Source organism: Capricornis sumatraensis, chromosome 7, assembly GCF_032405125.1.
Source record: "Capricornis sumatraensis isolate serow.1 chromosome 7, serow.2, whole genome shotgun sequence".
Classification (NCBI taxonomy): domain Eukaryota; kingdom Metazoa; phylum Chordata; class Mammalia; order Artiodactyla; family Bovidae; genus Capricornis; species Capricornis sumatraensis.
Genome location: NC_091075.1, coordinates 67,576,620 through 67,591,652, shown reverse-complemented (window position 1 = coordinate 67,591,652; position 15,033 = coordinate 67,576,620). Strand labels below are relative to the sequence as shown.

Below are 15,033 nucleotides of genomic sequence, written 5' to 3'. Positions count from 1 at the left end.
TTGCCTGGTATTGTTCATTAGTATCATTTGTTGCCCAGAGCGAGGAGACGGCAAATCCTCTCACTTGTAACTGCAGCTGAAGGGAGGTGGGTAGGAAACGTGATTATCAGGAATGCACCCAGCTGGCTCATTCACTCATACAGTTATATATTTCAACACCTACCGAGAACATATTTGTGCGGGGCATTATGCCAGGTGCTGGGTCTGCAAAGAAATGAGACACCGCCCCACGCAAAGTAACAACAGTAATTACCAAAATTAGCAGAACCTTCGGGAGCCTGGGGAAAACCAATTAGGCATGGCAAGCTCCCCACGGATCCCTCTTGGAAGACAGATTCAGAATGCAAACGCGGGAGAGGAAAGAGACTCCCGAAATAGAGTCGGTCGGGAAGGCTGGGGGAAAAGAAGGAAGCCGCCTTTCCCTACGGACGGAAATCTGTTAGAGCCACTCAACTGTTTCTCTGAGGCTGCCAGGGAGAAGAGGTTTGTTTTTCTTTTAGGAAGAAAAGAGCCCTTTTCCCTACTGGGCTCGATTTCTAGTAGGGGAAGCTCCGCCTCCTTGGGCTGTTGATTGGCCCAACTTTTTTTCAGATAATTTCTACCGGCATCCTCTCGGTCTGATTGGCTCGCTTTGCTCAATTCCGCTGGGAGTCGCATCCTACCTGGTTGGGAGGTGTGCAGCCTTTCTACCTTCTCCTTTCTGTACTCACCAGTCTGCAGCTGAGGTGGGAGGAAAAGTCCTGGCTGGAGAGCTAAGAAGAAAAAGCAATCCCCATGGATTCTTGGAAAGCTCTTCTCTTCTCCCCTTTTCTTCTGTGGAATCAAAGGAGAGGGGTGAGGTTGATGTTCCTGTTACTGACCGTGCATCTGGGAAACTGGTGAGTAAATTCAAGGACTTTAAACTATTCTCTGGTATCTACCCACTCCCTCCTCGCTTCTCTTTAGAAATCATTCTGGGTTAAATAATTTGCATTTCCCCGGGCACATTTGGGATATTTTACCATCAGTTTATTTATTAGATCTACTCATTTTCTGATAGAATGAAATAAGCCTATGTGTGAAGCACCGAAATTAGCTCAGTTGGTTTTGACTTGAAGCGCAGTGGAAACTAGTGAAGACTCAGTTACTGGAAGTAGGGAGGGGGGGAGAAATGATTTTGTTACTGCATTTAGTGAATGAATGCCACTGTTGAACTTTCTGAATTATTCTTCATTTTAAAGACAAAGTTATTTTAGAAACTTGTTACACAGCATGGAATGTATGATGCTTTTCTATACACTAATACTGCTTTTTCCCTCATCCTTTCTTTTTTGCTATTCGAAAAAAATAAGCAAAGTTTTAGTCAAGAAAGACCATAAATATGGCTAAAAAGATCCATCAGGGTGGCAAGTGTGTTATATTTGTTAGAAATTAATTGTGTATAATTTATTGAGTCAGTTTTGAATGATTTTTATTTTCATTGGATGTGTACAAGTAAATGAAAGTGTTATGTTGATATGAATCTCCTGGATGCATGTGTGTGTGTGTGTGTGTGTGTGTGTGTGTGTGTGTGCATGTGTATGACAAAGGGAAGTGGGGGCAGTGTTTAGAACTCAAGAGTAAAATGCAATCACTATAGAGATGGAAACATGCCTTTATAACTACTTGCATCATTGCTAAAATTTATTATGATGATGATGATTTTTAGCATATAGCCAGAGTTTACCACTGGCCTATAGAACAACTGTATTTTCTCTCCAAAAACAGAGAATAAAGTATGCTAAGTAATATGAGTCTTGCCAGAATATGTTTGACACTGTTTTTTAAATATTACGGTTTTAGTTTTTCCTTAGAAACTTAAATGTTCTGTATGGGCACAAACATGCTACATAATTAATAACTTCTTATATTTAAGTGTATCATAATGATTTATTTCTTTGAATATATCATAAAATTATGAAAGATACCTTGGTAGGCCATGTATCAGTGCTCTCCTGCATCTTTATAATATTGCAAATGAATCTGTGTTCTCATAAGTATAAATAGATTACCCATTGGTTTTCTAAAATAGCAACCTGTATGCTCCTTTTTCACTCCAAGTGCAAGTTTCTTTTGCGACCTAATAGACAAGCTGCTTACTAAAGGGGATATTGTCTTTCTAAAGAGATATTTGGTTTTAAATAATATATTTTCTTCTTGAGGATATTTGCATTATCCAGGTTCCGGAACTCTCTTTCAAGCTGCTCAGAATTAGAGAGTTTTGTTGTGGTGGTGTAGACAGAGATTGGACTCTGGCAGTCTGGAGACATGATTCTATGTGTCAAGAGTCCTTAATCTCTCTGAACACAGTTTCTTCATTTAGGAAATGAAGGAGAGTAGTAGATCATTCATAATTTCTGCAAGTTTTCATATACAACATGTCCAAGATTTGAACTGAAACAAAATAACTCAGTAGTTATGTCACTGGCTTTTCTTAGTAGTTTTCAAGGGGGAAATTTTAATTGGGAATGTCATGTACTTTTTTTGCCATTATGGATAAGTGAGAGAGAGACAAATGTATTAACAGCTAAAGTAGATGAATTATTTTATCACAGTACCAAACAGAATATTAATTTTTCTGGCCAGTGAATAAATACATAGTAAAAAATTAAACCTATATATTGCTGTTGTAGTTAGCTCTTAGGGTCTCAATGATGAGAATGTATGTATTCACTTTTCAAAGTAGCTACAGTTGTGATGAACTTTTCATCCTTTTAATATTTAGTTGAAGATAATTGATATAGACATGTATAAAACACTTATATTCATATTTTCTTCTTCCTTTTTCCTTTTTTGAGAGACCTTCCTAAAACTAACCACAGATGGTTCTTTCTAAGAATTTTGATGTCTGATGCCAGTTTCTAAATTAAATCTTCAAAGTCACCTATTTTGGAATTTACCAAATTGGAAGCCATTATTTTTTTGTATCTAATCAGAGACAGTAGCTTGTTTCCCCATTAGTTTTCATCAAGAGTATAAAGAAGAGACATTTTATTGATTTTTTATATTGCTGAACTATGAAAACCGATCCTGTTGTTGTAGCTAAAACCTGAAGTCACAGTTCCTGTGTTTCATTCTCAGAGAGGCTCTATGGCATCTTGGCAAGTTGGTTAAAATTTCTCAAGCTTGAGCTGTCTTATTTGTAATGTTGAAAACAATCTCATTTTGATCAGACTTTGTAAAATAATTGAAAAAATGGTGTGAGATTTTGGCTGTTCTAAACTAATTTACAGTGAGCTTTGACTAAGAAGTTATATTTTGAGAGAGCTCAAGGAAGAGAACTCATTTTTATTTTTAAAAACAATTTCTTAAGTCAGCAATCATTTGCCTAAATGATAATATTCGAGTATAACTGCTTTTAAAATATATTATTTTGAAATAATTTTAGTGGACATGATAATACACGGTTTTTTTTAGACATTTAGATTTTTGGCTTCATTCTCTAATAAAATATGGGTGCAAACTTACAGACAAAATGACTAATAATGTTCTATAATAATTAAATATTTTAAGACGAAATGAGAGACAACGTAATTTTGAAGCTAAAATGCAAATTCATAATTAATAAATCCCCAGTTTATAGAGTCTTTCAAGCACACTCTTCTTCCCTTTTATCCCATTATATACTATGAGACACATTTTTGGTTAAGCAGCAGAAGGAAATTTCTGATTTTTCATTTAAAAATGAAATAGACAAATCTGGTGTTTTATATTTATATACAGGTGATTAAGATTTATCTAAGAAAATAATAATGATAATAGGGTCCCAAACAAGAGGAGGCAAATCAGGGTGGAAAACTGAAAAAAAAAAAAATTGGCTCTTGAGATATTATCAAAATATGATAAAATGACCACCACAGGTCTCTAGAGATTAATTCACATATATGCATACTGCCAAATGAGAATCCTGGACCTGATCATTAGATATAATTTCTAGTTTCAGCTACACTCCTTGCCACTAGGGTGATTTCATACAAATCTTTGAGGCACAGTCCTCATTTGTGAAAAGCAGAAATGACATCTATGTTTTTAGCTTGTTTCAGGACCAAGAAAGAAAATTTGTGCAAAGTAATGTCACCTAAATTTTTAACTGAAATGACATACCAGATATTCTCAGAATCACAGTAACTCTAGAATTATTCTATTTAAAGTCAAGCATAGTAAACTCCTTGAATTATTGTGTATTATTATTAAATATCTTACAGTGAATTGAACTATGAAACTACTTTTCATATTACTAAATCTCTTTTGAATTAGAGATATCATAAAGCCATCAGAAGCGTCCCTGATGGCTGAGATGGTCAAGAATGAACCTGCATTTCAGGAGACTGGGTGGGGAAGATACACTGGAGAATGGAATGGCTATCCACTCCAATATGTTACCTGGAGAATTCAACAGACAGGAGCCTGATGGGCTACAGTTCATGGGATCACAAAAAGTTGGACACTACTGAGTGACTAACACTTTCACACTTTCAGTTTTGAATTATGAGAAATATCAGTCTTTCATTCAACAAATATTTACTGAATGCCGGCTATCAGTGGTGAATAAACTAGACATGAGTTCTAACCATATGGACAGTACTTGTGTCCAGAATTTTACATGAGTACTACTGTTATACTCACTGCTAAGGCTGAGATTTATGATATTACTCAAAGGGAAACATCTTGTAGTCAAAATAAGGAAATATACCTTAACTCCAAAGATAAACAGAGAAGTCTAAATTTTTAAGGTTAGAGGGTGCTAATAGAAAATATCACAGTCAAGGCAAGAAAATTAGAACACCGTGAGATTACTCATTGACAATACCAGAAAACCATGGGGGAAATGTCTCCAAAATAAAGACACATGTTCAACCTAGAATGTTATACTTAGTGGAACTACAATCAAGCATGAAGGGAAAATAAAGGTTAGATACTGTTCTTCTCCCAAATTTACAGATGGAAAAATCAGGGCACATCAATTTTTAGGAACTCACTAAAGATGCCAGGTATCTCAGTGGTAAACAATCCTCCTGCAATGCTGGAGGCACAGGATGGATCCTGGGTCTGAAAGATCCCCTGAAGGAGGAAATGGCAACCCACTCCAGTATTCTTGCTTGGGAAATCCCACAGAGAGACAAGCCTGGCTAGCTACAGTCCAAAAGAGTTTGACACAACTACGTTGCTAAATTCAGTTCAGTTCAGTTCAGTCGCTTAGTCGTGTCTAACTTTTTGCAACCCCATGGACTGCAGCACGCCCTGCATCCATTCCCTGTCCATCACCAATTCCCAGAGCTTGCTCAAACTCATGTCCATTGAGTTGGTGATGCCATCCAACCATCTCATCCTCTGTCATCCTCTTCTGCTGCCTGCAATCTTTCCCAGCATCAGAGTCTTTTCCAATGAGTCAGTTCTTTGCATCAGGTGGACAAAGCATTGGAGTTTCAGCCTCAGCATCAGTCCTTCCAATGAATACCCAGGACTGATTTCCTTTAGGATGGACTGGTTGGATCTCCTTGCAGTCTAAGGGACTCTCAAACATCTTCTCCAACACCACAGTTCAAAAGCATCAATTCTTCAGTGCTCAGATTTCTTTATAGTCCAACTCTCACATCCACACATGACTACTGGAAAAACCATAGCTCTGACCAGACAAACCTTTGTTTGAAAAATAATGTCTCTGCTTTTAATATGCTATCTAGGCTGGTCATAGTTTTTCATCCAAGGAACAAGGGTCTTTTAATTTCATGGCTGCAGTAACCATCTGCAGTGATTTGGGAGCCCCCCTAGATAATACAGAGTAGGCACTAAATAATACATAGAAAGAAAGTGAAAGTCAGTCGTGTCCAACTCTTTTTGGCCCCATGGACTGTATAGTCCATGGAATTCTTCAGGCCAGGAGACTGAAGTGGGTAACCTATCCCTTCTCCAGGGGATCTTCCCAACCCAGGGATGAACCCAGGTCTCCTGCATTGCAGGCAGATTCTTTACCAACTGAGCTATCAAGGAAGCCCAAAATAAAACACAGTAGAGCCGCTAAATAAACAACAGCAAAGATCATCTTGCTGATAATGCTGAATCCAAGACTCAGATCCATGTGCTGTCTGCACAGAACCTGCATTTTTAATCACCTTTCCTCTAAGATTACAAATGTCATGTAAATCAAAGCCATTAACATAACTGTGAATGAGGAAAGCAAGGGAGGGAGGGAAAGGATGAGGAAGGGAAAGTAGAGAAAAAGAGAGGAGCAGAGAGAAGAGAAGAGAGGGGAGACACTTGAGTGCAATTGAGAGAAGCGCAGTAGGTACACTATCCACTGTGTCAGTTCAGTTCAGTTCAGTCACTCAGTTGTGTCCGACTCTTTGTGACCCCATGAATTGCAGCATGCCAGGCCTCCCTGTCCATCACCAACTCTCAGAGTTCATTCAAACTCACGTCCATTGAGTCGGTGATACCATCCAGCCATCTCATCCTCTGTCGTCCCCTTTTCCTCCTGCCCCCAATCCCTCAAAGGGGAAGACAGAGGAAGAGATGGCTGGATGGCATCGATGGACGTGAGTTTGAGTGAACTCCGGGAGTTGGTGATGGACAGGGAGGCCTGGCGTGCTGCAGTTCATGTGGTCACAAAGGGTTGGACACGACTGGGTGACTGAACTGAACTGAACTGACACAGTGGATAGTGTACCTACTGTGCTTCTCTCAATTGCACTCAAGTGTCTCCTCCCCTCTCTTCTCTTCTACCTGACACGTAATTTAGAATATTATGTGCAGTGCTGGATTAATTATTTTGGGAAAAAAAAAAAAAACTTCAACTGGACTTCTTAATCTAGAAAAAAAACCCACTGGATAAAGAGTTAAAAACGAGACTTTGGAATTCAGGAGACTTGTATTGAGCCATCTTATATTCTTAAGGATGCCAGAGAAAATCATGCTTGAATTTACTATGTATAGATGTTATAAACAGTCCATAACTAAGCAGTGAAAGCTATGTGAAGACAGATTTTCATCCATACAAAAGTCTTCTAACAAAGTAATGAATGCCTTATCACTAGACTTTTAGCAGAAACTTGTTAGCAGGAGATAAAATCTATGATTTTCTTCTATTTTTAAATAGCTCAGGATCTAATTCTATCTGTACTAAAATAGTTTAGCCAACTGAAGCCCCGTGTTTCAGGAAAGAGTCTTAGGTATTAATTCAGTAAACAGTTATTAAACATTAGCATCCATTCAACAATATTTACTCAGTGCCTAATATGTATGAAGCAGAGTCTGGGAACTGGGATACAGTGGTAAGCAAGACATAGTCTTTGCCCTAGTAGTGTTTGTATGCTGTAGACAGGACATATATGTGATAGTATATGTGCATCCAGTGGACTTAAATTCTAGTAGTTAGTGTTGAGATGGCCTGTCAATATAAAAGTAAAGACAGTAAGATACTATAATTCTTCCTCAGAATTCTATATGAGCTATAATGAGGTATAAAGGAGACTGGCACCAGTTGCAACTCTAGGAAAAGACTAATATTCTTAGCTGTCATATACATAAGTTCAGGTCAGTGTTAGTAAAGAATATGCATAGAGACAGAACATTATTTTTTGTGGCCAGAGGTATGGCCTCACATTTTGGTGAGGCTTTTGAAAACTATATTCCCAGGATATTCTTTACTTTGGTCATTGAGTATGTTTCATTAAAATGGCAATGCTTCCCGGACAGCTCAGTTGATAAAGAATCCTCCTGCAATGCAGGAGACCCTGGTTCAATTCCTGGGTGGGGAAGATCCACTGGAGAAGGGATAGGCTACCCACTCCAGTTTTCTCAGGCTTCCCTTGTGGCTCAGCTGGTAAAGAATCTGCCTGCAATATGGGAGACCTGGGTTCGATCCCTGGGTAGGGAAGATCCCCTGGAAAAGGGAAGGGCTACCCACTCCAGTATTCTGGCCTGGAGAATTCCATGATAGTCCATGGGGTCACAAAGAGTTGGACACAACTGAGTGACTTTCACTTTCTAACATCCTGTTAAAATCTATATAATTTAGTGAAGTAGTAAATTTCTGAACTGTAGGAATCCTTTTCTCTTAAATACAGTCCATTTGGAGATTTAACATTTCTCCTTACTTTTAGACAAATATTTTGAGTAACACAGGGATATAGAAAGAAAGTTAACATAGACCCTGAACTTCAACCTGTAGGTGGATGGGCATATCAGAAGGCTTATGATTAGAAAATAGTAGGTTTAATATAAAATTTTAACACTGTTATGATCAGGGTATGATTCGGTTCGCTACTTAACTATAAGACTATTAGAATCAAGGGTTCTGGAAAACAAGTTAATCTTTGGGTATGTTACTAGGACCATGATTCGTGCTTGCAGAATTTGAGAACTGCTTTAGTAAAGGTACGTCATTCACCTCTCAGTCATCCTGCTATTGCTGCTGCTAAGTTGCTTCAGTCGTGTCCGGTTCTTTGCGACCCCATGGACTGCAGCGCACCAGGCTCCTATGTCCATGGGATTTTCCAGGCAAGAGTACTGGAGTGGGATGCCATTGCCTTCTCCGTCAGTCATCCTAGATGTGTATATCTATTAGAATAATTTTCCAACACATGTAGTAGAGGGTTTTGAGCAAGGATTACTTTTCTACTGAAGAGCCATATTGACTGAAACAAGGTAGCTCTATTGGTTGGATTAAATTTAAGTTTTAGTCAGACATCTGTGTTTTTTAAACTGATTTCTTACTCTGTGCAGGTGACTTATGAGTGTACATTTGTTCCTGTCATTTCCTTAGTAACAATTCTTTCTGAAAACCTTCAGATTGTCATAACTGTAGCTGACGAGAGTGTTTTGTTGTTCCTGTTATACTCATTTGTATTCTCTCCCTTTTAAAGTGAAAGTTCTGAGAAGATAACTTACGTTAGTGAAAATATTTTGCCACTTACTTTACGATCTTAAGACTTAGGAAAACGTATACCTTTTTGCATTCAGAAGAACCAATTCCCATTTATTTCTTCCATTTAAAGATCTTTTCATATCTTCTATAATTTAATAACCCTCAATATTATGCCTCAATTTTGCAAAAATTTTAGCAACCTTATATAATTTATCTGAGCATCAAAGCCTTAGAGAATGTGAATGTCATGAAGAGTTATATTGTTTCTAAGTCTAATTTATGTTGTGTTCTATGAATATAAAGTGATATAATGACAAATTTGGTGTTCATTTTAATATACTTTCAATCCAGCAGTAATTTTTTAATAGACTGAAGAAAATTATGGTTTATTTCCCTTCCTCAAAAAAACATTCATGTGGAAACAGGCTCAAAAAACATTTATAATCCCTCCTAAATATTATTCTTTGGAATCATGGTTCACAATTTTATAAACTCTGTTTCAAGAAAATAGAATTGGTGTGTCAAACAAACTAATTAGAAATCCAAAAATTTGCATAAAACATTGTTTTATTATTAGCATTTTTGGATCAGTCACTAAACCATGAGAATTTCATAACTATGAGCAAAGATGTTAAGAAAAAATAAGCTGCTTTATTTTGTACTTTTCTCATTTTGTTCTCTTTCTAAATATATGTCACTTCACTAATTAATTTTTAAAAATATATTCTGATATGAGTCTTTCCCTTTTCTTATTAAATATTATAACTCTACATTCCTATTTCTAGTCTAGTCACATCAAACTATGTTCTACTAGATTTAGGAATTTGTCATACTTCTTTTTGAAACTAAGAATGAAGCACTGTGTGCCCAAGCAATCTCTATGGTCATTAATTTCTTAACCTTAATGTAATTTGATGGATTCTATATATTCTACTTTATCAAGAAGGTCACATAAAGTTCACAGTGGATGAAAATATCATATTTTATTTTTTCTTCTAGACTAATATTTCATGTCTCAAATTGTAGAATCATTAATATTTAATCCAATTTCTATTCTATTCTGTGGACATAAAATGTTTTAAGCTTTTTACCACAAATAATTAGAATTTATTTTTCTTTATTTTCTTAAATAATTTAAATAATCTCTTAGTGATATACATATATGTTGTTGCTGCTGCTGCTGCTAAGTCACTTCACTCGTGTCCGACTCTGCGACCCCATAGATAGCAGCCCACCAGGCTCCTCTGTCCCTGGGATTTTCCAGGCAAGAATACTGCAGTGGGCTGCCATTTCCTTCTCCTATATGTTGTTGAAGTACATGGAAAAAATAAAACTTTTTTCCCTAGAGTGATAATGTTTTTGAACATGTACTGTTAATAATAATAGAATAAAACTTATTACATTTCTACTTCTCAAAATTACTTAGCCATTTGAAGCCTATACTTCCAGATTTTTCTGTAAGTTTAAACAAGTATGTGTATACACATTTGTGTGTACATTTTTTGTACAAATGAAATCTAACACTTGTTTTTGTCATGCAACTAATATCAAAGGTATTCTTCTAGATTTATATATATATACTTAGTTGTTGTTGTTCAGACGCCCAGTCATATCTGAATTTTTGCAGCCCCATGGATTGCAGCATGCCAGTCCTCCCTGTCCCTCACTATCTCCCCAAATTCGCCCAAATTCATATCCATCCAGTCATCTCATCCTCTGATACTGTCTTCTCCATATGTCCTCAATCTTTCCCAGCATCAGGAACTTTTCCAATGGGTCAGATGTTCGCATCAAATGACCAAAATACTGGAATTTCATCTTCAGCATCAGTCCTTCCAATGAGTATTCAAGGTTGATTTCCCTTAAGATTGACTGATTTGATCTCCTTGCTGTCAAAGGGACTCTCAGGAGTCTTCTCCAGCACCATAGTTCAAAGGCATCAATTTTTCATTGCTCTGCCTTCTTTACTGTCCAGCTTTCACAATCATACACTGGGAAGACCACAACCTTGACTACAGCCTTTGTCTTTGTTGGCAGAGTAATGTCTCTGCTTTTCAACACACTCTCTAGGTTTGTCATAGCTTTCCTGCCAAGAAGAAAATGTCTTCTGATTTCATGGCTGCAGTCACCATTCACAGTGATTTTAGAGCCCAGAAAGAGGAAATCTGTCACTACTTCCAACTTTTCCCCCTCTATTTGCCATGAAGTAAGAGACAGTTGCTCCTTGGAAGGAAAGTTATGACCAACCTAGATAGCATATTAAAACACAGAGACATTACTTTGCTAACAAAGGTCTGTCTAGTCAAAGCTATGGTTTTTCCAGTAGTCATGTATGGATGTGAGAGTTGGACTGTGAAGAAAGCTGAGCACTGAAGAATTGATGCTTTTGAACTATAGTGTTGGAGAAGACTCTTGAAAGTCCCTTGGATTGCAAGGAGATCCAACCAGTCCATCCTAAAGGCTATCAGTACTGGGTATTCATTGGAAGGACCGATGCTGAAGCTGAAACTCCAATACTTTGGCCACATCATGTGAAGACTTGACTCATTGGAAAAGACCCTGATGCTTGGAGGGATTGGGGGCAGGAGGAGAAGGGGGCAACAGAGGATGAGATGGCTGGATGGCATCACTGACTCGATGGACGTGAGTCTGAGTGAACTCCGGGAGTTGGTGATGGACAGGGAGGCCTGGTGTGCTGTGATTCATGGGGTCGCAAAGGGTCAGACATGACTGAGTGACTGAACTGAACTGAACTGAACTGAATGGGGCCAGATGCTGTGATCTTAGTTTTTTTTAATATTTAGTTTTAGTTTTTTTTTAATATTTAGTTTTAAGCCAGCTCTTTTGCTCTCCTCCTTCACCTTCATCAAGAGGCTTTTTAGTTCCTTTTCACTGTTTATGGACTAAGAATAAATTATGATACTTATGTAATATAGAATACCACATCATCATTAAAAAGAGGAACTAAGTATCTCAGTTCAGTTCAGTTGCTCAGTCGTGTCCCAAATTTTTGGGACCCTGTGGACTGCAGCACCCCAGGTTTCCTGTCCAGCACCAACTCCCGGAGCTTCCTCAAACTCATGTCCATCAAATCGGTGATGCCATCCAGCCATCTCATACTTTATCATCCCCTTTTCCTCCTGCCTTCAATCTTTCCCAGCTTCAGAGTCTTTTCCAATGAATCAGTTCTTTGCATCAGGTGGCTAAAGTGTTGGAGTTTCAGCTTCACCATCAGTCCTTCCAATGACTATTTAGGACTGATTTCTTTTAGGATTGACTGGTTTGATCTCTTGCAGTCCAAGGGACTCTCAAGAGTCTTCTCCAACACCATAGCTCAAAAGCATCAATTCTTTGGCATTCAGCTTTCATTTTAGGCCAACTCTCACATCCATACATGACCACTGGAAAACCATAGCTTTGGCTATACAGACCTTTGTTGGCAAAGTAATGTCTCTGCTTTTTAATATGCTGTCCAGGCTCGTCATAGTTTTTCTTCCCAGGAACATGGCTTTTTTGTTACTGTGTTCATATATACACATGTGCTTGCATGTGTGTTGTCACTTTAGTCATGTCTGACTCCGTGCAACCAACCCTATGCACTATAGCCTGCACAGGCTCCTCTGTCCATGGGATTCTCATGTTTTAATTTTATTACTTCATCAGTGTTTCCAAGCTACCCAATTTGTTCTATTAGAGTAATTTATTCTATTTATGGCATCATCAACTCAATGGACATGAGTTTGAGGAAACTCCAGGAGATAGTGAAGGATGGGGAAGCCTGGTGTGCTTCAGTCCATGCAGTCACAAAGAGTCCAACATGACTGAGTGACTGAACACAAATGGTTATAAAAATGCCATTTATCTATATTATTGCTAGTACTGAATATACTGCTACCAAAACTTTGAATGTTTTTCCACTGTTATGGCTAAAATTTGCCATATTTTAAACTTATTTTCCCTTGCTACCAGTAAATAATAGCATAATTTCATATACTTATTAGTCTTTTTCCTCTGAAATTCCTGTACAAATTATGTTGTAAATATCTTTGTTTTTATCCTTTGCTCTATAGTTTTTGTCTGAATTCTGTCTAATGTCCTCCATAATTTATTTTTTTTGTCAGTTTTTTTTACACTCCTGGTTTGACAACATGTTGTGTAGAAGGAACTCCTTACCCCAAAAAGTTAGAAAATAAATATTTTTCATATTTTCTTTAATTTTTTATACTTTATTATATTTTGATCTTTAGTATGCATGCTGAATCACTTCAGTTGCTTCTGACTCTTTGTGACCTCATGGACTATAGCCCTCCAGGCCCCTATGTCTATGGGATTTCCCAGGCAAGAATACAGGAATGGGTTGCCATTTCCTTCTACAGGGATCTTCCAGATCCAGGGATCTAACCACATCTCTTGTTTCTCCTGCATTGGCAGGCGGGTTCTTTACCACTAGCCCCACCTGGGTATATTAGTAATTTATTATGTAAGTAGTAATTTATTTTTTCTAAATGTTTTAACAGGAATTTACTGAATTATTCATGCTCTCATTTCTAAGCTGACTAGTCACATTTATCATATACTGAATTTCTGGACACTTGGTATATCACTTTGAATATTTGATTTTGTTCTCACTAATTTCTTTATGTATTATCACAATTTGGTTTTGATTACAGTAACTGTATTTTTCTCTTTATTCTGGCAAGGCAAATTTTATCTCACAATCTATTTTTCAAAAGTTTCTTGTAATCCTCATATTGAGGATTAACTGCAGCATAATGATTTTAACATTTTACATAGGAAGCTTTCTTTTTGTTAACTTATTTTTAATTGAAGTCTAATTGCTTACAATATTGGTTTAGTTTATGCAAAACATCAACAAAATTTTTAAAATATAGATTTCTTAGATTTATAAACTAATTTGAGAATTATATATTAATATGATTGTTTTATAGCCAAAATATTTACTTTGCATTTATTTTTTCTATTCTTATATCCTTCAATTAGTTTTTTAGTTTCCTCACATAAGATGTACACCTTTCCTGCTATATTTTTGTAACTGTTTTTTAGATTGTTTTGCATTGTTTTTTCTGAGGTTTATGGTAGATTAGTACTAGGATGAGAATGTTATTGTGTTTTTAAAATTAATTTTATATTAGGTAAAAATTACAATAATTTATGCAGGTCAAGAAGCAACAGTTAGAACTGGACATGGAACCACAGACTGTTTCCAAATCAGGAAAGGAGTACATCAGGTTGTATATTGTCACCCTGCTTATTTAACATATATGCAGAGTACATCATGTGCAATGCCAGCCTGGAAAAAGCATAAGCTGGAATCAAGATTTCTGGGAGAAATATCAATAATCTCAGATATTCAGATGACACCCTTATGGCAAGAAGCGAAGAAGAACTAAAGAGCCTCTTGATAAAAGTGAAAGAGGAGAATGAAAAGGTTGGCTTAAAACTCAACATTCAGAAAACTTAAGATCATGCCATCCAGTACCATCACTTCATGGCAAATAGATGGGGAAACAGTGGAAACAGTGACAGACTTTATTTCTGGGGGCTCCAAAATCACTGCAGGTGGTGACTGCAGCCATGAAACTAAAAGATGCTTGCTCCTTGGAAGCAAAGCTATGACCAACCTAGACAGCATATTAAAAAGCAGAGACATTTTTCATTGCTTTACCGACAAAGGTCCGTCTAGTCAAAGCTATGGTTTTCCCAGTAGCCATGTATGGATGCGAAAATTGGACTGTAAAGAAAGCTGAGCAGCAAAGAATTGATGCTTTTGAACTGTGGTGTTGGAGAAGACGTTTGAGAGTCCCTTAGACTGCAAGGAGATCCAACCAGTCCATCCTAAAAGAAATCAGTCCTAAATATTTATTGGAAGGACTGATGCTGAACCTGAAACTCCAATACTTTGGACACCTGATGCAAAGAACCGACTCATTGGAAAAGACCCTCATGCTGGGAAAGATTGAAGGCAGGCAGAGAAGGGGACAACAGAGGATGAAATGGTTGAATGGCATCACCGACATGGTAGACATGAGTTTGAGTAAGCTCCGGGAGTTGGTGATAGACTGGGAAGCCTGGTGTGCTGCAGTCCATGGGGTCGCAAAGTGTCAGACATGACTGAGTGACTGTACTGA

The 15,033-nt window shown here is 37.4% G+C and overlaps 1 protein-coding gene across 1 annotated transcript in view; it reads left to right on the top strand.

Moving 5' to 3' along the window:
• The first annotated feature begins 774 nt into the window (after positions 1 to 774).
• The window catches only part of GABRG1 (gamma-aminobutyric acid type A receptor subunit gamma1), an 83,703-nt gene continuing 69,444 nt past the window's right edge, over positions 775 to 15,033 (top strand). The window contains exon 1 of the mRNA XM_068975158.1: positions 775 to 878. Within this exon, the coding sequence (XP_068831259.1) occupies positions 775 to 878 (104 nt within the window). The remainder of the gene's footprint in view (positions 879 to 15,033) is intronic.